At 35.5% G+C, this 25403-nt stretch overlaps 1 protein-coding gene across 1 annotated transcript; it reads left to right on the forward strand.

The window, feature by feature from the left end:
- Positions 1 to 2885: 2885 nt before the first annotated feature.
- Positions 2886 to 25378, forward strand: LOC308501932 (fibronectin-like; the record flags this gene model as incomplete). The annotated part of the gene is made up of 14 exons (XM_081058991.1): positions 2886 to 3107; positions 4827 to 4874; positions 5668 to 5805; positions 6218 to 6353; positions 6833 to 7090; positions 8499 to 8713; positions 11918 to 12107; positions 12216 to 12518; positions 13986 to 14261; positions 16206 to 16475; positions 22163 to 22423; positions 23976 to 24106; positions 24345 to 24474; positions 25371 to 25378. The coding sequence occupies 14 exons, from the start codon at positions 2886 to 2888 to the stop codon at positions 25376 to 25378; spliced, it is 2586 nt and encodes an 861-aa protein (XP_080915117.1).
- Positions 25379 to 25403: the final 25 nt, after the last annotated feature.

Below are 25403 nucleotides of genomic sequence, written 5' to 3' on the forward strand. Positions count from 1 at the left end.
GCAAAAAGTTCAGGCTGTCTAACTTTTTCGTGCAGCCTTTTCAGCACTTCCAAATAATAAACTTGGTTAACTATTTGTCCAGTTGGTACAAGAGTGAATAATCCCTCTGACATAAAAAAAGATTAGCAACATCCTTGCAACAAGTTCACATCTTGGGCACAGAGCTCCTAAAACCCCTGGAATATCCTAAGTGATGAGAACAATACAAGTGTCTTTTGTGATGTTAATGAGGTGACTTTCTGACCACTCCTAAGGATGGGGGCTGGTTGCCAAGAAACCAACCCTGTGATTAGAGGATTAGAAGTTTCAGTCCTGCCCCTGACCTTCAGGGAGAGAGATTGGAGCTGGAGGTTGAATCAGTCTCTGAGAGCCAATAATTTAATCAATCATGCTCACATAATAAAGCCCCCATAAAAAATCCAAATGGACAAGGTTTGGAGACTTTCTGGGTTGGTGAACACCTGAAGATGTGGGGAGAATGGCCCTCCTGGAGAGGTCCTGGAAGCTCCTCACCCCTTGCCTTTACATTGCCTTATGCATTTCTTTCATCTGGCTCTTCCTGAGTTATATCCTTTTATAATAAACCAGTAATCTATTGGAAAATAATGAATAATTAATTTCCTTACCAGTAATCAGGTAAACTGGTTACATGTGTTCTGTGAGCCACTCCAGCGAATTAATTGAACCCAAGGGTAGGGTCGTGGGAACCTCCGATCTGTAACCAGTTGGTCAGAAGAAGAGGTAACAACCTGGGCTGTGACTGGCATCTAACGAAGGGAAAGGGGGAAATCTTGTACCACTGAACACTTAACTTACGGAATCTGATGCTCTCTCTGGGTAGATTATCAGAATTGAGTTGAATTGTTGGACATCCAGCTTGCTTGGCGGGGTGGTGGCGCTGCTCCCTCTCTCTACCACACACACACATTTAAGCTCTATGACGGAGAGGACTCATCACATTTGTTGCTAGATCATTGTGTTTAGCATTGTGCTTGGCACATAGTATGCACTCAATATTTTGATTGAATAAATGACTGGAAGTTGAAGGTGAGGAAGGGGTGAGTATTGTAATTACTTGTATATCTGTCACATTTCTGTCAGGGATGTGGTTATAAAGATATGTCTACCTAACCTCTGGTGAAGACGTGTTTTTTCTTTCATAATAGATATATATGTAGGACCCCAAACAACATATTTCCTAATAGGAAATTCATGTTATATGATAGTAATGATCTCCATTATTGCCTAAACGTCTTCCATCTGAAAAATAAATTATTTTTCTTAAGAATAAATGCCTTCAAATAGTACTAAGTCTACAGGTTTCTTTTTTCCAAAAGAAATGACCCGTAATTTTCTTGAATCTGTCACTTAATTTCTCTATACCTAAGTTCCTAGGCCAAATAAAAGGGTAAGGCAGGAATAAGGTCACACTATTTCATAGGATATCTCCTTAGGAAGGAGAGGTTTTGAAGGAAACCATATTGATTAAGGTGCTACCAAGTTTATTGACCTAATAGAGAGATTGATGTAAACTACAGAAAGTTGTAGTGTTATGATGGCTGCTTATTTAAAATTCCATTGTTTGCAAAGCAAATATATGACCAAAAAAGCCATATTGAAATATATGTACTTTATTCAATAATCCTTAATGGATTATTTATTCATTCATTATGAGCAGTTTCCTGAGTTTTCTTTTCCCCAGGTTTTAATAAGATATAATTGACATATAACATTATAGAAGTTTAAGGTGTACAACATGATTTGATATACTTATACGTATATATTGCAAAGTGATTACCACACCAATTTTAGTTAACATTGGTGGATTTTTAATTTGATCCTATTTCCCAAAGTCTAAAAGCTAATTCACTAACAGTGAAATCATTTTGTGCTATATTGCCTTGACACTTTCTACTTTTAAGGACAAAAGTTCTACATAGAACCCCAGGAATTTAAGCAACATAAATATAGTTCATATCTATAACTGTGCTTGAATTAAGATATAGTCTATGATATCATGGAGTTCCTAATCTGGCTGAGGACATAAATACATAGAAAGTAAACTTTTGTGCTACAATATAAATAAAGTTCTATAGGAAAACAGAGGTGCAAACGTTTATAGACTGTTACTTCATTGAGAGTATAAGTTAGGGTGCCAAGGAGGAAAGGAGAGAGGTGATGTTGAAAAGTGAACTTGGTCAGAGGTACAATGTAAGCAACCAAGAGTCAGAACAGGCTTTTAAATCAGCATCCCAGCCATGATTTTGTGTGTATTTCAGAAAGATCACACTAGATAATGTGTAGGAGAGATTGGGATATCAGACAAGGAGACAGTCCAAGGATGAGTTTATAGGCAGTAATCCCAGTGAACCAATACTAGTTGTCACTTTATTATAAAGTATTTCTACTTTACTAAGCACTCTACAATCTTACTCTTGACCACAATCAATTTTTCAGAGAGATGCTCAGCTCCTAAATGAAGCAATACTATCTGATCTGAGGTTCTAACACTTAAACATAGCACATACTTTCCAGCGAGAGAGACAATTAAGGTTTCTAATTAAGCCCATGGCTGTGGGAATAGACAGGAAGTAATCACCCTAGGAGAAGCTTTAGAAGTAGAAATCAAAGGGATTTTTGAGGACAAGTTATCTATGGATAGTGAGGGAAAGGATCCGAGAGTGCAGAGTAGGTGATTTTATTTGTTTGGTTGGCCAACCCTCTGCTCAGGAAGGACTGGGAAAGGAGAGATCGTGAATTTCGTTTTGGGAAGATGGTTTTGAGTTGCTTGTGGGGAATAACCAGGTGGAGTGGGGGCTGTAAATACCGCTCTGAAGCCCCAGAACGGAATGAGATCCAAGACGAAGTGATTGGGCGTCTTGAAGATGACTGAGAACACAAAGGTGGATGAAATAACCCAGATGGAAGGAAGGCACCAGGGGTCAGGCCAAATTTTAAACGTCAGAGGATGGTGTGAACTAAGACGATGGAAGAAGCCGGTGAGGGTGATGTCAACTGAGGAAAGGCTCTCAGGAAGCAGGACCTTTCAGTGTTCAATCAACACGGTCAAAGGCTGCAGAACGCAAAGCACACGACATTTGAACACGGTAAGAAGGTGGCTTCGTACGTAGTAGCCACGTGGACGGACTTAACACTGGGCCCACCCAGGGCTAGCCACAGGGTCGACTTCTGTTTCTTTTTCATGAGAAGCCAGTGTTTCCCACGCATTCTCCTTCTATGCTTTATCCTTTCCTCCCGTCTTCCATGTGGAGTGTAATTCTCCTCCAGCGTTTTGGGACTCGCCTCCCACTGCTCTCCCTCCCGGCTGCTTACCGTTGCTATGGGGACCTTGACTTATTTAACCCGACCGAGGAGGAGGGCCCCACGGACGGGAGGAAAACCCACCAGAACCGCGGCGGGAAGGGCGGGGCAGAGCGGGGCCCGCGGACAGGAGCCGGGAGGAGGAAGCACACGGGGACCTGTCACCGCGCGCGGCACGTCGGCGCGGGAAATTAGCAAGGCCCGGGCGGTGCTGCCCCGGGTGGGGTCCCGCCCGTGTCCCCGCGGATTGCAGGGGCGCCTGGCCCCCGCGCGCGGCTCAGCTGCGCATCCTCGCGCTGTGACTGCCAGGTTTCTGCTCTTTCCTCCTTCCCCCACTCGTCTAACCGTTTTTAACACCCACCCCGCTCCCACCCCCAGTCCTTGCCTTTATCCGTTCTTCCCTCCGTCGTGTAAAAGTTGGCTTCTCAGGACTGTTTCTAGAAGAGCGCGCCTCGGGGCAGCTGCTCTGCTGTCCACTCCTGGGCGCAAATCCTGGGACTCGCCACTGCATCTGAGCCGGGACTTGGGGCTTGAAGAACAGGCGGCGGGAGCGATCTTTCCACTTTGATATTCTTATTATGGTACACACGCCTCTGAAATGCTACATTACACTTAGGTGTTTTTTTGGGGGGAGGGCATCATACCACGACCCCGAATTAGAACATTTTTGCTAAGAAAAAGGAACAAGGTTAAAGCTTTGCAGTTTTGTGGAGGAGTCTGCAGACTGAATGATTAAGTATTTCTTTTTATAACAACTGGGCACATTTTATCTGAACGCTTGCTTTACTACAACTAAAGATTTCTGTAGGATGAAACCTGCTTTAGAGTGGGCTTTAGAGAGGTTTGAAGTTGATCCGGGTACCTGTTTACTATTAAAATGACATTTTCTTCAGTTTTAGAAATACATATTTTAAGTACAGATTTTTCTTTTTCCCCCATGTATATCTTAAACTTAACATAAAAACCTCTTAGGTCCCCAGACATTCTCAGTTCCTAGGAAACGCTACACAAGCTTTTTAGATGAATTCATTTTAAAAATAAATTGAAAGGGATTTCGAATGTTTTACCCATTTAAGTTTCAGTTTCACCAACAGTATATTGAAATATTTTTCATGGTGATAAAATGTGAGGAATTACTTCCAACGGAGAAGCAGAGTGTAGGTGTTGTAGATTTCCACCCATTAAGGTTAAATAGTTTCACATAATGCAATGTAATTGCCTGATTTTATTTTTAACACCTCCTTTATATTTAATTATAGCAGCTTCTAGAAGCAAGCTATTTTGTTGTTTGTTGGAAAGCACTGATGTTCCCAATTTTATTAGGTGGAGAATATCATGAAGCATCTACTTATTAATAATGTCTTAATATTCAATTGGATGAGCAGTCAGTCTAAATTGAAAGACATAAAGTTAAAGCGATACATACACACCACATAATATCCAATAGTTTAGTAGTGAATCAGACTATACGTGTTTGATTGAACTGAATATGCTTTATTTTCCAGATGGAGAAATCAATTATTCTGCTGTTTTGGATACAATATGCTGTTAAGGTAAGACATTTTGAGTGTGCCCTTTTAGGAATAATTAATTAATGGACCGGGTACTATTGCATTGCATTTATCTATTTTGGAAAATAAGGGGTGTGTTAAGAGACATAACACTAAACATTGGGTTTATTACCTATGAAAAAATTTCTTTGCTACGTACTGTAAAATTTGTGCGTATAGATGGCATCTGTTTTCACTGCTTACAAATTATATTAGGGATAATTAGTGGGGATGGAGAAAAGAATTTGGTGAAAGACATGTCATCTAGGGAACATAGCAGGCCTGTCAGCCTATGGTCTCTTTTGCCTCAATTGGTAACATTTTCTTCACCTGTCTTTGAACCAAGGCTCTAAAGTGACTCAAACATTTTGCACTCAAACTTATTTTCAATGCAAACGTATTTTTAAGAATGTCTGTGAATTAATTCAGTTTTGTAGCCATTATGATCAAAGTGCACAATTGACATACCAGGAGGCTGTGTTTTTCCTATGACGTTGAGTCTCTTCCTTCTCCATATTCACCCTGGGAATACGGTGTTTCCTAGTCTGAGAAACACAGATCGTAAATTTTCTTGCTCTTATTTTACTTCCCTTTCTTAAGTTATTTTCAAAATTATGTTTACAAATAGAGTATCCAATGGATATTATTTAATTCATGTGTAGAAATCAATATTGCTGAAATATTTTTCAATTATAATTTGGCATGTTTTAAGTTTGATTTTTGTAAATTTGCTCATAAAATAATAACTGATAATTCATTTTTATTCTTTCACCATTATTTTCCTTTCCCATTTCAGATCTCAAAAAGTTTTTATTATATACCAGTAAATAAACAAACAACAACAATTCTTATTGAATGGGAAGAATTTCCTAAAGGAGGAAATCCTGAATTTTATTTTTTAAAATACCAACGTGTTAATAATTTTGCTCAAAAAGTAAGGCTTCATTTTTTGGGGCTTTGATGAAAAGTAAGCACAGTGTAAATTTGTTGTAACTAATGCCACATCAGAAATAAGAACTTAATAGTTATTGTGATTTCTTTTATTTTATTAATATATAAAATGTTAGCATTTTATGAAGTATCTTTAATAAGTAGTTGATCAAAACAATACTTAACTTTTTCACAGGAACGATTATGTATCTTCCTTTTTAGAATTTGTGTACTACACAGACAGTAGTTATTTAAAAATAACAATTTTATGTAAAATAGATATTTTATGTGTATGTTTAGATTCCATATTGGAAAAGCTGTTTCTTATGAAGGAGATTCACAGTATTCAAACTGTTAATGTATCTGACAGAGAATTAGTAAACATTTCTTATGCAGATGTATCTCATTATTTACAGAATGTCAAAAGCATTCCTGCAGACCCACAAAAACTTCCAAAATCAATAATAACACTAGAAGAAAATGAAGACTATCACATTATTATACAGTCCATAAAATATGGAGAAATTTTAAGTGAAAAGTCATTTCAAACTCGTAAGTCATATGTATATGTTGTTCAGCTATATTACCTAATTATAGAAGGGAAAACACCAGATAATTTGAATTTTACAGTGATTAACAGGTATGTAATGGCAGTTGAAAATCACGTCATGATAATAGAAGCCTGTTCTTTAAATATAATGTAAATTTCAATATTTAAAGGAAATTGTAAACTAAGCTAAGAATAAAATTTTCAGTTTTGGCGTTTAATGTGCGATCATTTAAATAAGTAGGTATAGTGGAAATGTTAAGTGCAATCCAGATTATTCTAAAAAATATTACAATGCAGATTTGAAATCCTGAAATTCAATCATTCTAAATAGTGTACAAGAAACTTCCATACAGTCTAGAAAATATTTCATAGTTGATAATATTTTCCCTGCATGGTGAATCTTTCGTAATTCAATATCCTTTGTGTGTCATTCAGTTTTGTTTGAAAGCATACTAATTATTCTCTATGATTTATTTTTTAGGGGGAATCTCAACTAGAAATATTAAAACAATAGCAACGAGTACAAGTGTTTCTTTTAACTGGAGTGTGCTATCTTCGAATGACATTTCAGTGTCAATATCTCTTAATAATTCTTCACAAATTTTGCAAAATAATGTCATTGTTTATGAGTGGGATGATTTGAAACCTGCCACCTTATATACTTTTACTTTTGAATTTAAACAGTTGCATTTGGATTTTATAAATATACTTCAGAGACTGGATGTTCAAGTTGAAACAGGTATATAGATATTTGGTTCATTATTTCTAGATATTAATTATATATTAATTTACATTATTAATATATTATACATAAGATATTAATATATTATATTTATATATTATATATTTATATATATTACATATTTTGTAGATAAATTGGCAGTTATCTTGCTCTTTTGAAAAGTGACTACTTGTAAGTGAATTAGCAGAGTCCCCTTTTTCTAATTATATCATTCTGGTATGTGACTAATTTAGTGGACAAGCTGGATTGAGCAGTACAAAGGTAAGAACCAACTATGTTTCCCTACCACCACTTCTTTTATACTGCGTGAAGTGGGTTCTCTTTTCTTTAACTCTGGCAGCGGTTCATATAAATTCCATAACTTTTTAGTTGACTTTAAAGTATCAATGAACAGTCTTATTTTCGGATATTAAAAGGTACATTAAAATCTAATATAAAAATATCAGTCTTTCATCCTATTTTAAGCTTCTCCATTATTCATCCTGATCAAATGTGACCAAAATTTGGAATACTGTAAGGGGAAAGGGAGTGTGTTTATTTTTTTATGTGTCTTTCTAGTTCCACTTCCTTCCCCAACATGGCGGGAAAAGATATGAGAAGAGGATATAGTCATAGATAGCTAATGAGGGCAGTATACTCTCTGTGATGGGCTATGTCCCATTTTAATACCTCTAAGAATAATCAGTGAATCACAATGTATTTTTACAAGTTAAGTGAAGAAACACTTGAATAGTAAGAAAAAAACAATACTTAAAGCACTCCATCTCCCCATCCTCTGTCTTCCCCTGTGAACAAACAAGACAACAGTTTCTTCAAAAGATCCTTCTCATATCTTCCTAATATGGTGGGTTGAGACACTGATGAAGCATGAACAAGAGTTAAAAGTACAATACCTACTCTGAACAGGCTGATTTCCCTCAGTCTTTCTAGTGTGTTATGCAGTCTTGGAGCAAAAGGCTAAGCAGCATCCATTTTTTCCCCCTAGGAGGTGAACCCCTAGAAAGTGAGGTGAAGTGGCAGGAAACAGAATTCTTAGCAAGCATTACGTCTAGTCCTCTGAAATATACTTTAAAATGTTTCTACCAGTACAAGAATAAGGAACAGAAAAGTCAACCTAAAGTAACTTCGAAAAAAGAAAAACATCTGTGTTTTTTTGGTTTTTATTAAGTTATAACTGGACAATAATTCTGCTTAATTCTTATAGCTACTTAAAACAACTGTTCTAATCAGTCATAATTCATTTACTACTTGAATAATAACAGCTTTAGCATTTTTATTGGTTTGGAAGAAATATAGAAATTAATACAATGAGGTTTTCACAATTAACTTCCAGAGATGTTAAGAAATATAATTATGAAATGTTATTACTTACTTTATCTTTAACAGATCATTTTTCTTTTGGTAGGTTCATGTTCGCAAGGATGGATAGCATTAAAAAATAGCTGTTACAGAATTAGCAAAGAGAGTAAGCCGTGGAATGTAGCCCAGCAACATTGTAAGTTATTCCTAAATTCTGCACACCTTGTGGATATAAAAAATGAAGAAGAAAAAAAATTTATATTTTCACATCTCAGGTCAAAGAATCAAATAATAATATGGACTGGTCTTAATGATTTAAAGGTCAGTAAATGTAAAGAAATGCATATCTTGTGATAAACAGTACTATTTTACCTATGTTCATTCATTCATCGTTTATTTATTTATTCCTTCCTTCATTCAATAAATATTTACTGAGTATTTGTTATAAGCCAGACACTGTTTCTCTTTTTATTTTTCCATTCTCTTTCTCCCCACCTCCTCTTTTTTTGGAGCAGTTATAGGTTCATAGCAAAACTGAAGGGAATGTGAAGAGATTACCCATGCCTCTACACATGAATAGCCTCCCCCACTATCAAGTCCAGAGTGGTACATTTGTTACAACTGAAAAACCTGCATGGATACATCATAATCACCCAAAGTTCATAGTTTACATTAGTTTACATTCACTCTTGGCATTGTATATTGTATAGGTTTGGGCAAATATGTAACGACATGTATCCACCATTTTGATATCTTAAGAGTATTTTTGCTGTTCTAAATATCCTCTGCCTGTGCCTATTCATCCTTTCCTCACTTCGATCTCTTTTGTAAGCATCTATTTCTTTACCTAATTTTGCTTTACTTTGGTCTTTCTCAGACCCCCCCCTCTTAAATTCATTTGAGTGATCTAATCCATTTCTTCACTTATCACCCAAACCAATCGTTCTCAAATATTGTCTGCCTCACTTTCTTTTTACGAGCTCCAGACACCTATCTAACTTTTTTCTGATTATCCTTTCTGGAATTTTCCACAGGCACATCAACATTGCCCAGACTGACTTGTCATCTTCCCACCAAACCTACTCCACTTCCTCTATTGCTTACCTCTGTGAATAACCAATAGTATGAACCTGAAAACAGGGACTTCTTCTCCATTTTATTCCTTTCACTCTACACATCCAGGCTTATGAAGTTCAATTTTACTGAAAGAATACAGAAGGATCTAAAGATTTTATTCAATATCAGTGAAAAGAAGTGTGTGACATTTTCCTCCATTTTTCTTAATGCTATGTGATATCTCATGAAATTTCATTTTGGTCAGCATTTTGTAGGAAAACAAAAGACCTAACCTCTGACTAGTTTATGGTTTTTTTTTCCTGATGATCCGTTTAATTTTATTTCCTCCTATTCAAAAATAAATCTGTTCTCCGTGAGATACCCTGATCAGCAGTGATTCAAGGCAAATTCTGTCAGTTTGATACCAGTTTTTCTCTGAAACTTTGCATAAGCCTGGGGAAAATTATTGGCAATCTTTAATTACATTTTCATCCTCTTTTTGAGCTCCCTTTATCTTTTAATAGGCAGAGAAAGAAGTTCTGATAAAGATTCCTCAACTCACAGTTCCTTTCAGACATCTCAGAAGCACCCCCTCGCAGCATTTCAGTCTCTTTCAAAGTATACCAGTTAGTGCACATATAATTGTTTCCTGTGTTAGCATAATTGTTATAAACTGTTTAAATGAAATGTTCTCTTCCCAGAGTTATGGCTACTAGTTTCTGGTAAAAGGTCCTGGTAATATGGTCACGATAGCCAAAGAGGCTCTCAAGGCATCCTCATGGTTGCTATGAATTCCTCAAAAGTGTTTAAGACACAGTCTCTGCTTTCAGGACACTTAAAAATAACTTGGTAGGTAAATGAAACATCAAAGTAAATATAAAAATTTTATTTATGGTAGTAGCTAAGTCCTATAGTGACTCCTAAGTGCTAAATACCATTCTATGTGCTTTGCTTATACTCGTATGACGTACAAGGAGATTGGAGCACACGGAGTTAACTTGTCCACGTGGATGCGCATCAGTCTGCTCTTAACCACTGTTCTCGGGGTCCTCTGCTTTAAGTTGGTCTCTTGACATTGACATCCAAGTTACCTGCTGGGTTATAATCCCTGTGGTAGGCTGAGAAAGTCATCAGCTCTTTCACTCATGCTGAACAAGTGCGAGTTTGTTACTGGACTTCAAGGATAGATTGTCTTGTTCATCAGTGCATTCCTAGCTTCAGTTAGGGCCTGGCATTCAGCAAGACCTTACTGAATGAAAGGTTAATAGTCTCTGTGTTACACTTTGTGAGGGTTATATAGGTAACACTCAATTTAGTTCTCACAACAACCTTATGAGGTAGGCATTCTCATTATTCTCATTTTATGGATAAGAAAAATGGAGCTCAGAAAGTTCCTGGGTCACATAGGTAATAAACAGGCATACTAGGCCTTGAACCTATATCTGTCTCACTAATACTTGTGCCCTAACTGCTTGAATATACTCCTCTTGAGCCTTTGTTTTCAAAACTGCAGCACCATGTATGCAATAAAGCAGAGTCTTTGAGGAAAAAATATTCCTCTATCCGTTAGGTGGAATTGGGATGTATTTTTTAAAAAATCTCTTTAAAATGTTTGGAGGGAGCACTTCTCTTTAATTCTCATCTATGCAACTAGCTTGGAGCTGTGCTTGATGCTGGGATGGCATGATAATCACAATATAGACATAGTCTCTGTTTTCGTAGCGCTCATTATCTCTAAGAATTTTATTTCTTTCATGAGCAACTATTATGGGCCTGCTGTTTTGCATACACGCTCTCTAAAACTGTTGACAACCATGCAAAGTAGTAATGAAGTCTCCATTGTACAGGGAAAAAACTTTAGTTCCTAACAGGTTAGCAGTGGTCCAAGAATAGCTTAGTGGTAGAAATATGGATTAGAATACAGGTCAAAACATAAGGTTTGTCAAAGGTTTTACTTTTCCTACTACCCCTTTGTAGCAGGATAGCCACATGACTTTGTAGAGATACGTTCATTACTTGTGAGAATTGAGGTTGGTTACATTCACCAGTGACATCCCTTGGCAGAAAAGTAATAACCTCTCCTGATGCATACAACTTATTCATGACTTGAAATAAAATAATATCTAATAAGTAATGGGTCTGTGCCTGGCATTGTGTTGAACCCTTTACATGTACTCCCTTTTTAATCTTCACAACAACTTAAGATGTAGATTCTATTATACCCATTTTACAGATGAAAAAATAGAAGCTTAGAGATACGGCTAACAAGTAAATGAAAGTGAACTCTGTTTCCAGCTCAGAATCTTTATCAATAAGGAAATCTACATAAATGTATTAAACTAGTTGATGATTTAACAATCTTAGAAAATTTTATAATACATGTGTGATTGATAAAAATTTTCAAATACACTTATTTGAAGATATGACACTTTCCCTTTAAATTGGCTTCATTTGTACATTTTATTACAGAAAGAAGGTCATCTCACATGGACAGATGGGACATCTTTTGGCCTTAAGAAAAATGAAATCTTTTCTTTTCCACTGCTACCCAAGAATGAAACAGACTGCTACATCTTACAGCAAAATGCAACTGGTTCAAACTATTTTTTTGCAAGGTTTTTCTGTTATGTTCCATTGCCATATATTTGCAAATATGAATGTAATTAATTTTATTAGTATTCTTATATATACATCTCATTCTTTTATTATTTTAAAAATAGAATTGTAGTTTTTAATTAAAATATATATTTTTTAATATTTCTTTCAGCACCTTCTCTGCAGGAAAACCTTTTGATCTATATAAAGGATGTTGGAACAACTGAAGTTGTATTTAGTTGGAATAATTTGAGTGGTTGGAATAATTTGAATAAGTGGGTGCAACTAGGATACAAAATTATCATTAAATATTATTTAGATTATACAAAACAATATTTTGAGAGCTTGCCCCCAAATACGACGGAAAAATCAATTACCCAACTGTCTCCTGGCCATGTTTACAGATTTTTGCTCTTTGCCATAAATGAAGGGGAGGCAAAAACCACGTTAAGTCCAGTATTCATTGTTGAAACACGTAAGTTACAAGACAATTGAAATTATAATTTTTCAAGTATTTAGTATCATCATTAATAGGTATTTCCTGAGGTTCTGGTGTTTTCTCATAACACTAGGGGTATACCTGCAATTTTACCAATTTTAAATTACTATGAATCTGTTTATGTGTTTGGATTTCCTGTTAAATTATAAACTCATAAGGCACTATATTTTATTAGTCTCATAGCACCAGCTGGGCTGGTGCCCAGTCCATAGTAGATAATAAATTTCTGTGGAAATGAATTTTTGATATGTGCTAATAACAAGAGATAAACAGACAAGTGTGTCTGGACTTTAAGAGTATTACAATGGAGAGAATTAGTAAGGAATAAAAATAAATGGAAACAAAACTCTATAGCAAAATATAAACTGCAATTCCTACTGGTGGTGCATTTAATAAAGACTTTCTAGAATTCAGAGAGTGGGTGACTGGGCAAGACTTGTGTAAATGACAGGCTTAGACTCAAACTTGAAGGAAGAAAAACATGAACAAATGTCTGGAGATACAAATTTGTGGGGAAAGAATAATACAGACTAACTGGAGAAGGTTTCCTTGGACATAAGGGTAAAATCAGTTTGAGAGGTAGGTAGTGGCAGATTTGGGAGTGCTGGGGGTCTCTGTCTCAGATGGTTGGACTTGACCTTAGAAGCAATGGAAATCCATTAAGACTATAGTTTTTAAGACTTGCTTTACCTTCCACGAAGCACTCTTAATACATCATCTCACTCAGTTCTCACCTCAACTCGGAGTAACTAGAGAAAACTGGACTTCAGAAAGGTTAAGTAAACTGACTAGAGTAACATGCTTTAGTAAGTAGCAGAGCCAAACAGGAACCCAGATGGTCTTATTTTAACTCTTGAGATATTGCTTCTAAAGAAAGAATTAAGAAGAACGTGTATGTTGGGAGGGCAGGGAATGGACATGGGTTTGTGGCCGATATGTGCAAGGTGCTGTTTTAAAAAAATTAATCTGTAGGGATTAACTAGGAATATCACTGGCACTGGCTGAAATGGTTTGTAGAGGGGACATAGTTCTGTAAGAGGATGAGTGCCTGAATTCTGGTGGTGATGGGATGAAGAGTGTATGATATGAAGTCTGACAAGACAGAAGAGGTAAACGACATATATGTGGTGCTTGTAATAACAATAATAATGATGATGATTGAATAATAACATGTGTCAAGTGCTTTATATTTCTTATTTAACCTTCACAATAATTTTATGAGGCAGCTACTACTATAATTCCCATTTTATAGTCAAGAATAGTGAGGCTCAAAGAGAGTAAGTAATTTACTCAGGGTGCAGAGCTAGAAAGTGGAAGAGCTGGGACTCAAACCCAGTTGTTCTTTTCAAATTAGAGTATTATGGAAGTATTGACAAGTGAGGTATTATTCTGCCAAACCATACCACTAATATAATGTATTTTTCTGATATTTTTATCTCACAGGCCCATTATCAGCCCAAAATTTCACAGTTACTCATGTGACCCCAACAGAAATATTTTTACACTGGGATTCTCCAGATCCTGTGTCTTTTCACCATTATCTTGTGACTATTTTGGATGTTGAAAACAATAAATCTGAAGAGGTGTCTGTTGCAAAACTCAACACATCAACAACAATTAGAAATCTCAAATCCTTCCATCATTATTTGATCTATCTATTCAGTGTAGCGGAAAGAGGAACTTTAAGCTGCTTTGAGAAACCTATTTCAGCCATTACAGGTGCCTTTTAATTAAAAATTTAATTAAAATGTTGCCCTTTAATTAAAAATATAAACTGCATATGTTGGAATATTATTTTGATGAAATTTAATTATGTCAATCCTTTATAGGTACAAATACAGTTGTATATATGTTTTAATGTTGAATCACAATTTTAAGCATGGATTCTAAATACTAATTCATTTAGATTTAAACTCTTACCAGAATTCCTAGAAGACATCTTCCTTATAATAGCCTTGGCTAGAAAATAAATGATCACAAAACGTGGAGATTAGTTCACCCAGTGTTCTTTAATAACCCTAGATCCAACAAACAGTTCTGCGCATTTGATCAGTTTTACTTTGTTCTTCATTTTCTCACTCATTGTTATGAGTTGACCTCTAGGGGGCAGTCTCATCCCAGGACTTTTGGCCAATTCATTCCTAATCACTCTCCTTCACATGGCAGTTTTTGAATCTTTGTCTAGAACATAATCATTAAAGTCATTGATCTTTTATTTAAGCATCTGTTTATCCCCTTAAGATAAGTCATTATTTTTTGAAAATATAAAACACTAATGTATGAAACAGAACATAACAACGCAACTTTTGGCAGTATAGGCCTGTGTATAATGTATGTATTGTTTATGTGTGTATTTAACATGTCTGCATGCAAAGTTCTTTGATTGAAATCCCACCAGCTAAAATTTAAACACACCAGAGTTGAGATAGAAAACCTGCATGAGCATAGCCATAGATTGATTAACCTTCTCATACTTACTGGATATACTTGGGATCTTTGAAAATAATAAGCAAATATATTTAATGCTTACTCAATGCAAATGTTTAACATACATGTATTCAGTGTTGCAAATCCTAACTGAAGTATTTTTCTGATTGGATACTAGATAGCACATGTTTTTTCTTCCCTGAGCTCAAACTAAGCATCCTTCAATTGATAATGCTCAATTGAGTCCCTTACACTTTAAGAAGTTGCTTTCATTTTTAACTGACAGGTAGACTTGGAGGATTTCTCACAGATCCATTAATTTTGAAGTAATATTAAAATCTCCCATGTTATGTACCTATTGTATCTACCTATTTGTTTAATAGAGAGATGGGAGAAAGGTACATGTCAGTCTGCGCATTTAATTTTGGGTCATTTGCTATGTATATCAACTATACACAGACACAACAATCCAAGAATTCTCTGCTCTCAGAAATCTGCATGCCTAAGTTATTCATCTTCTTCAAGTGTTTTGCTCAAAAATCTGATCTTTTCAAAGGTACTTGCTCTGAATTCCTTATTTAGTACCACAACTTCCTCCCTACAGCCATCACACTCCTGATCTCCCTCATTTTGGTTTACTTTTTCTTTTTTCCTTAGCACTTATCATATCTAAAATGCTACATAATATACACATTTGTTATATATATATTGTTTATTTGTGTATTTCCACCCATTAGAACATAAACTCCATAAGGCTGTGACCTTTGTTATTTTTTATTGACGCACGCTACTTGCCTAGGAGAATGACTGGTACATAGTAGGTGCCCATGTATATTTGATAAAAGACTGAATAATCTCAATAATTGGAACATTACTCTGATGGAACTCTTAAAATTGAAAAATTTGCTAAATACTTTCTATTTGTCCTTTATGTATAATGTATGGGCTTAATCATATTGGTAAATTTTGCATAGTATTAGGTTGGTGCAAAAGTAATGGCGGTTTTTGTAATTATTTTTTTACCTTTTAAACCTCAATTACTTTTACACCAACCTAATAATAACAAGACAGATTTCCTCCAATACTGAGTCCTTTTCAAGACATGGTGACATCAGGATTTGTTAAATTTCCTATCAGAACTAATTGATATTGAAACGAGGTATTTTTGCTCAATAGAATGAGTACTGCTAACAATAAACTGAGATATTGATTTATCTGTTTATCTGTTTTTCTAAGGTATTAATCCACCTCAGAAAGTTTATGTTAAACCTGAAGATGTGGGAGAGGACAGCATAGTGCTTCAGTGGGAATCTCCACAAGGTGGCCACGAAGTTTACATTCAAATCAGATCTATGCCAGATAAAAGAGAAGTCATGAATCTTTCTGTAAAGGATGCTAACAGATTCAAGATTGATAATTTAATCCCTGGAATGACATATGACATTGGAATGGCAACAGTGGTTAATAGGAACTTGAGTGAACTGGTAACTATTCAACAAACTCTAAGTGAGAATCAAATACTTTGCATTCTTAACATATATTTGCTGATCTTGGGGCACTATAACATATTCTCTCTAGACCCCTCTGGTAGTAGGTTGTACCTTTAAGCAGATTGTTGGTATGCTTTATCTAATGGTAGCCTCAAGAGTAATTTGTATCCCTTATATCCTGGCAATGTTCCCTGCTTGTAGAAAGGCAGCATTGTTTATGATGAAGAACTTGATCCTAAAGCCATCCTACTTAGGTTTGAATCTGGGTTCAACTATTTGAATAACCCTGAACAATGTGCTCAACCTGTTTATGCTTCAGTTTCCATACTTATAAAATGGGATAAAATAATAGTATGCATTTCCTGGGATTCCCTGAGCATAGATGATTTAATACTCGTAAATGTTAGGACTTAGAACAGTAGCTGACACATAGCTATATTAGTGTTTATAATAATTATTTTATCAACAAAGGCATGCTATAGCATGGTGGAAGCAAATAGTGACACTATATGAAAGGATTAGGGCAAAGCATATAAAAAATTTCTATGTCCTTTCTCAAATAAGATTAATTCACTCAATAAGTAATTGTTGAAAATCTATTAAGGAGGGAGAAAGACGAACAGTGAAAAGAAAATAAATGAATGAAAACATAATTATATGTATTTTTAAGTTGTGATAAACTTTAAGAGGGGGGAAAAGCAAAGTTATGTGACTGAAAGTAATTGAAGAGGGATAGAGGGTTCTGCTGTAAATAAGCTATAATAGAAAGAGTTACATTTGAATGGAGGCTTAAAGTATAAAAAAGGAGCCAGAGTGGAATAAAATCGTGGAAGGGTATTTTAGGTATGAAGGCTATAAAACAGGAAAGAGCTTGGTGTATCTGAGACCAAAAAGACCAGAATGTGTGTTATCAAATGAAGAGGGAGAAGGGTAGTAGGAAATGATATTGGAGAGGTGTTCAGAGGCCAGATCACAAAGAGCATGTAGCCTATGCTTTTGAGTTTCTTTACAGGGCATCGGGAGGCCATTGAGAGTTTTATGCTGGTGAGTAATAATGTGACCTATGTTACACAAATTCACCTGTGGCTATGTGCAAAGAATGATTTGTAAAGGGGCAGGGAAACTGGGTAAGACAGTATTGTAGAATCTAGGCAAAAGATTATGGTGGATGAGATGGCAAGTGCAGATGGATAGTAGTAGATACAGTTTATATTATGGAAGTAGGCGGTCCCAGCTTTAATGTCAGAGTACTTGTGGTGAATAAAGGAGGGGAGAAACTTTGGGTTTTGACTTGAGCAGTTTGAGTGGATAGTGGTGACTCTGAAGAGGAAAGATCATGGACTGTGTGGGCCTTTTGGCTAACAATAAGGGAAGCCTGGTGGAAAAAAATGAATTGGTCTAAAAAAGTTACATACCAGCAGTGTCCACACTCAAACAGCATTGAATCTTCCCATTTTATCCTCCAAAGACTAAAACTGAATTCAAGTATGGCACTCTCATAGTTCCATTTCTGAGAAAACCTAGGAGAAGATAATGATTGTAGGTAAGTTATTAAAAAGAAAACTACTAAGAAAGATATTGCTAAACAGAATTATTTCATGCTTACTAAACAACCCAACAAATATTTACTGGCAGAATGGAAGTACTAAAATAAAAATGCATAGATGGGAAATGAACTGTAGTCTGACATCTGGCAGTTATGAGCAGTATGAGGTTGGAGTGTCCCCATATTGTCTCGGTGCCTAAGTTCTCTAAAAAATTTAGATCATTGAATACTTTTTAAAGTTGACTTCTAGCTCTACACGCCTATTTTTCTTTGACTCGAGAGAACTTAGTATATTTCAACACATCTGCCATCAAAAAAACAAAATTTTCACCTCTCTTTTTTAGTGATTTTTTTTGAAAAAATTTTCAGCTCTGTATCTTTACGTGTAAGCCCAGTTCTTAACTTTAGTTTGAACGCTTATTTGTAAATCTGCTATCCAACGTGGTTGCTACCATGTTTCCCCGAAAATAAGACCTAGCTGGACAATCAGCTCTAATTTTCTAAGTAGGTCTTATTTTGGGAAAACAGGATAAAACATGAATTAACATAAATTTTAGGAAGAATAATAGAATATTGCTGTTTGAAGGTGGGACAGAGATCTTGCCGATCTGAAATGCAATTCCTAGCATAATGCCCCTGATCATTTTGTAATGCATCTTTGTAATTTTCCTCTATTTCGGGGTCACATTTGTTCTCCAGAGCATCACAGAGCAAATCTACTCCAGGATTCATACGAAGGGCCATCAAATGTTTGGAAACAACCGTTAGGTGTTCCTGGTGTCTATAGTTTCTTTCCTTCTGGTGAATTATCTAGTTCCTTCAAGCATTCCACTGTTTCTTCTAATCCTATTGGCCTTTCTATTCAGTTCTTAAGCTTGACCACCACTTTTGGTATCAGCAGATTATTTCTCATCCATCATTTGTACCTGTCTCAAGATTATAAAGCAAGTATTAAATAAAGCCAATATTACCTATCCCAAGGTGCATAGGTAGAAATTACTACTTTCCATGCATTCGTTCAACAAATATTTGTTGATAACTGTTATTCACCATGTCCTATTTTTCTCTCTCCCATACACTTTGAAGCAATCAAGCATAGAGGGGCATTTTCCTTTTAATGAGCTTTTACAGACACGTAGAAGGCAATGAAATTTATACATTCATTTGTTTCCCTTTACCATTCAAAACATATCTGTTTGTCTCTCTCTAAATTATTCTGAAAATAACTAGCAAATCTTGATTTTCAGTTATTGTTGTGCACCTCGAACCATAAAATGTGCCTTTGGGAGAAGGCAGTACTTACGAGCACAGACCTTGGAACTGGATCACCTAGGTTCGAATTCCAGATCTGCAATCATCAGTTTACATTCTTTGGGAAGTCATTCAAGCTTTTCGGTCCTCAGTTTCCTTCTCCCTAAAATGGGAAAGTTAATAATTTCACCTATTTATGAACTTACTATAATTTAAGGGATCCATCCCCAAGCAAGCACTATGAGAGTGTTGTGATTTTTATTTCTCTAAAGGAGTGGAGTGGTGCCATTGAACTCTGGCCATCCTTGGCAGGAAATGAAGCTGTCCCATCTGTCTATGTAGTCTCTCTTTGTTGAAGGAATGAACTGTATCCAAGTTTTTTTGAGGGAAGGGGAGGTGTATTTGTGTTTTCTTTTTTCCTCTTCATATAAAATAAATTTTAGAATAGACTGGGCATCCCTGAGACATTATTCTATACCTTGTCTGTAATAAAAGCCCTTGTATTTGGCCTTATTCTCTTTATCGCATATTGAAAAAAACTCATACAGTCCTCAGGGCTACCACTTCTTTTGAAAGAACTTTCGCAGGCAAATGGATAAGGATAGAAGTCATAGTCACAGTGGTGGAGACCCATCAGAAGTCCCCCAAATATTGCAATATGTTCCATTTTTAAAAAGTGAAATCTTTTCCAACTTGAGTTTCCAGAGGTCCTGGATATAGTTTTGAAAAGAAGAAAGAGCTTTGTTCGATTCTACATCTTTCTAGCGGTCATGACCCTCTACTTTAATGTGCCATGCATTAATGCCACTAGCTCTATTTTACTGGACAAGTGGAATAATTGATAGGAAACCCTGCATTTACCCACTGGAGGGAATGTCACTGACTCGATATACTTTTAGAACCTAAATTAGACTATGCCTACTTAAAACCTTGTCTCTCCTTAGAAAACGTCTTTGGCACCCAAGAGAATAGAAGTGAATTGTTTCCATGACTACACTGGTCACTCATTTCCAGTCCCCAGATCATTACTTCCTGCTCAAGACACATTTAGAAGCTTTCACAGATCACTGCCCACAGATTCAGATGGATTGGATTCTTGTGGGATGTCACCCTAGCCTTGGAAAAGCTGTAGTTACAAAGCTGTAAAAGTTTTGTAACTAAAGAGAACTGGAAGAAATTTAAAGAGGAAACCTACAAATTACATGATTAGAGATGGACAGAAAAAGAACAGTTAAGATAATATAACTGGAAAAAGAAAAACATGGTAAACGTGCCTTGAAACCCAGTAGCATACCACATGGAATGTTTTCTATTGTTGGTATATTGAACATTTTCTCATAACCATCAAGAATAGAAGTGGCAAGAAAGTTATATGTTACAGCTGAATGAATTGATGGAGATATTGCACAGATTTTATGTTCTAGAATGCTAATTATAGGTGTGTGTTAAAATCCTTTTATACAGTACTGGCTCTGGGTAAAGTAGCAGAATCACATCAAATATTTAACAGTGACTTAGAACAAGTTCCATTGCATGAAACCAGATGTCACCAATAAAACTGAAAAGGCCATCTAATTATTCTCTGGAGGAAAAAGTACTTCTCAGAATGTATATTTTAGAAGAAGGTATCTACTTGAAAGCAAGACTCACCTAAAGATACACAGTGTAATCTCCCAATAATCCACAGGTAGAATTGAAATTAAAATTGACCTCAGGAAGAAAAAATATGAATAGAAATTGTCTGAAATTTCCAATCTGCTCTAAATAGTACAGTAGAGAACTGAAGTACAATAAACCTCTTTAAAAGAGGTCAGGGAGAGTGTAAAATGTAAATGAATCCTTCCTCTAAGCTGTTGCCAGAACTGTGTTCCTAAAAATGAAATGAAATGTCAGCTGAAAATCCCTACAGGATAAAGGCTGACATCCATAGCATGGCATGCAAAGCCTCTCAGACAGTATCCAGCCTCACAGGTGGCCCTTCCATGCCCTGTCCCCTTTCCTCACACTCCCTGAGTATGTGCCTGGCACAGCTCTAAGCACTTTATGTACATATAGTCTCTCATTTAATCATCACAATGACCCTGCAAAATAGGTACTAGTCTCCTTCGCATTTTAGGAATGAGGAAACCAAAGCACAGAGTGACTGAGCAACTTGTCAAAGACACCCTGCTAGTAAAGAGCAGAAAAAACGTGATAGTCCCAAACACATGAGGATGGCCTTTTTGGTTTCCATGCATTGCTCGTACATTCTCTTTGCCTAGAATTCCCTTCTCACTACTTGCCCACCTCACGCACACTCTTTCTGGTAAACTTGTACTATCCTTTAAAACTCAGATAAAACATTGACTCTGGAAAGCCTTCCCCAATTATCCTTTAAAACTCAGATAAAACATTGACTCTGGAAAGCCTTCCCCAATTATCTCTGCTAGAATTGTTATTCTCTTCTCAAGAGCTTTTGTTCATGTCACCAGCTTGGCTCTCACCATTTGGTTTCTAGTTAGTGATCTGTGCATCTCTTTCCTGAGATTGGGAACTCTTTGAAAGCAGGACCCTGACCTTATTTGTTTTATTTGAGTACTCATTCTTGTATATAGGTTCTCAAAAGTATTTGCTTAAGAAACAAATGAAAAAATTACAAAATTGGAAAATCTCAAATTATGTTTTTTGAGACTTACTGAGAATCAAAAAGTGAAAGTTAATTATGTACCTCCAGTATATATTGTATATATGGTCTGTCAAAATGTCCACCTTATTTCTCTAACGCTGACATGGTAAACATAAGTTTAATGCATAGACATTTACTATTTTCACAAATTCTGGAACATGCTGACAAAATACAGAGAAATATGCTTGAAATTACAAAGAAACAAAAACACTAATTATAAATCTCTCTTTTTGTCTTTCAGGGCCCAAACCCGTCCAGATTGTTATCCCTTATGAAAGTCGCAGTACCTCTGTAATTTTATTTGTTCAAACGCCTGATATTGGAGTGTTTGATGGCATACATATTGTAACTGAAGGAGGGCCCAATGTAACAAGGCCTTTAAAACATGACAGTAAAATAACTGTTGACAATTTAACCCCAGGCACGGAATACAATTTTTTTGTTTCCGTCATCAGTGGGACTAAATTAAGTAATATGTATTATGTGCCTGCAGTAAAAACATGTAAGTATTTTAGGACTTGCATAAGTCTTTTCTTGATTTTGATTTTGTGTACCATTTCTAACTGGTAGGCCACGTTCATTTTAATGCAATTGTTTTCAAAGATCTTTGAAAATAATTGCAAATACCCCATTACGGAGCCTGATCTTTTATTGCCCAAATATACAGATAGCGCTAACCCTGTGTAAAATGGATGTCATCATTTTTTTTAATCTATCCAGTAACAAAAAATATGCTTACGTATTAATCAGGATTATCAATGACTTAATCCAAGAGTGAGGAATGTGAGTAATTGTAGGCAGATTATGGGAACTAGATTATATGTTCGGAGAGTGTCTTTCAAAGCATATTAATAATCTAAGTGTGTGTTTGTTCTCCCCTATGCTGTCATTTGTCTGGAAAGAACTACTGTGTATTTTCCTTACCTCTTTGAACATTTACAATTAATATACATTGTACTTGTTCATACCAATACTTACATTTTGAACTTCAAGTTGATTTTGATTTATCTTTAAGTTACCACAAAATTCTACAAATACGAATATTGAACATTTGGGAAATGTGTAGTTTATCTAAGATATTCATCCAGTAGGTGTAGAAATAAATGACACAGAGTAATAAGTGCCATACAAAAATCACATGGAGTCCTAAAAGCATTCAAATGTCTGCTATAACATGTTCAGTTTCTTAATGATTTGCTCTTTCTGTCTATAAATCTTCATATATATCATTATACGACCATGTGTCTTCTTCCTCCCAAATTGTAATCCTTCCATTACTGCTTAAATTTAACTTTTCCATAAAATATTCCCAAACTGATGTCACAGATCATATTATTCCAATAGCATTTTAATATATTTATAATCAGTATGCGTTTATATTTTATTTTTGCTTACAATTTTCATATTATTTTTATATCTTTACTCTTTGCCTCTCTTATATTATAAATCATCATGGGCAGCATTCTCTTTGACAGTTTTTGTTTTTGCAAATAATTAGTATTTGATCATCTAAATATATCAATATTGTGATATCGATCAGCAACATATATCAGTATATAAGATGACAGTCTAAAGCTACCATTTTTTCAGTTTTTCTGAAATAATGTATTTCTTCTATGCTAGATTGGGTTTTTAAAATTTGAAAAATAACCATTAAAGATTATCAGATAAAAATTTGTTCTTAGCTTCAGCCAATATTGAATACAAAGAGGATTCTTTTACTTTGTCTAGACTTCAAATTTTTCTCTGTTGTCTTTTCAGTTTATGCTAATAGTTTCAGAGAGCTTTAATCTCTTTTCCTCCTTTGAATATTCTGCATTTGCTCCTGTGAGTTTGTTCCTATGTAATTTTTGCTGCAACATCAAAATTATCTGTATCATGGTATGTGTAAACAACTATTTTAAATTAGAGTAGAGAGATAGTTGATTAATATACTTTATTGCTCTTTTTTCACATTGTGCTTTTTTTCCCTTCCTTTAAAGGGATAGATTAAAAGAAAAGCACAGTTAGAAAATGTCCAAAACAGAATTTAATGTATTGTGTGTTTTGGATAGGTTTGGAAGTACCATCAAATATCCATGAGGGCAAAGTTACAGACTCTTCCATAGAAATTCTCTGGAATCGAGCCGATGGGAATTTTCACCATTACGAAATCACATGCATGAACTGTGCTGCTCCTTTTATGGTATGTTATAAGAGGCTCTTGGAGGAATTAAACTTGAATCTTTCATGCTGAATCCAGTAATACTGCATTCTTACATTAGATAGTAGTGAAACTGAATAACCCTTAATAACCCTTAAGAATTTTTTTTTTTTTTTGCTTATTTTCTATTGCGGAGCATTTCTTAAATGAAAAAAAACCAACAAAACAAAACAAAAACAAAAACAAAAAACCTTGCTAATTTATTCTCTTGGATTGATAGGTCCAGAAGGTTGTGCAAGAAGCAGCGACATTCTCCCACCTGGATCCTGCCACAGTGTACACCTTTTCAATTCGCACTGAAAAAGAAGGTTTTAAAGATAGTGCTCCTCTCATAAAAGGAATACAGACAGGTACAGCCTGTCTAAGCACTTTAGGTGTTATTCAATCTTCAAATATTTATTTGGTTCTTCTAGGGAAGATTTAGTAAATAGTAGATTCTTCTCAGATTTTCTTTCTGGGCTGGCAGTGTCCTCTCTGGTCTCTTTGTCTGTTTCTCCTTATATGGGTTACCACAATCTCTTTTGTGTGTTATTGCCAGACAATAGATGGCTGATTGCCTGGAGTCTGGCCAGATTCTCCATCTGTCATTTAATTTCTCCATTGTTCAGTTACGCAGACAATGAAGTGCCATTTCTCCAGTGTTAGCAACTTACTTCCAATGGCAGATGGTGATTTATTACACGGTAGTCATCTGAAATCAAGGATGATTGCGAAGGATGTATGCAAAATGCATGTTTTCACATCTAGGTGAAGTAAAATTGTCAACTATTCTACTAAAGTAACTATTTTAGTTATTCTTGACACCTATGCTACAGGAACCTAGATTTATATACTTAGAAACTGGTCATGTCTGGTATTCTTTTCTGTTACAACAATGGAATTAAGAGAAACCTGTTGGCAATTTTGTTCCTTTCTTATACATGGAAGAATTTTAGAGAGGAAACAAAATATATATTATATACTATTTAATTTAGCCTTTTCTCCTCAGGAAAGATGGGAATCATTTCTTATTTAGATTGCAACTATCCTGCTGATTAACCTTGTCACTATTTGGTATTTAATTTGAACGAATCCTACAAATCATTACATATTTCTGAGGGTTGTGGTTGTACAAGACCAAGATATAGTTTCTTCCGACATTTTGGAGACAAGGGTAATATTGAGTACAATACTACAGGGATCGTATTGACTTCAAAGTTTAAAATGATTCTTGCTGTTTTTTTTTCCTCTCTTTTTATCTACAAAGAAGAATAAAAGGAATGTCTTGGTTACCCTCAGT

The sequence above is a fragment of the Rhinolophus hipposideros genome (assembly GCF_964194185.1).
Source record: "Rhinolophus hipposideros genome assembly, chromosome: 9".
Classification (NCBI taxonomy): domain Eukaryota; kingdom Metazoa; phylum Chordata; class Mammalia; order Chiroptera; family Rhinolophidae; genus Rhinolophus; species Rhinolophus hipposideros.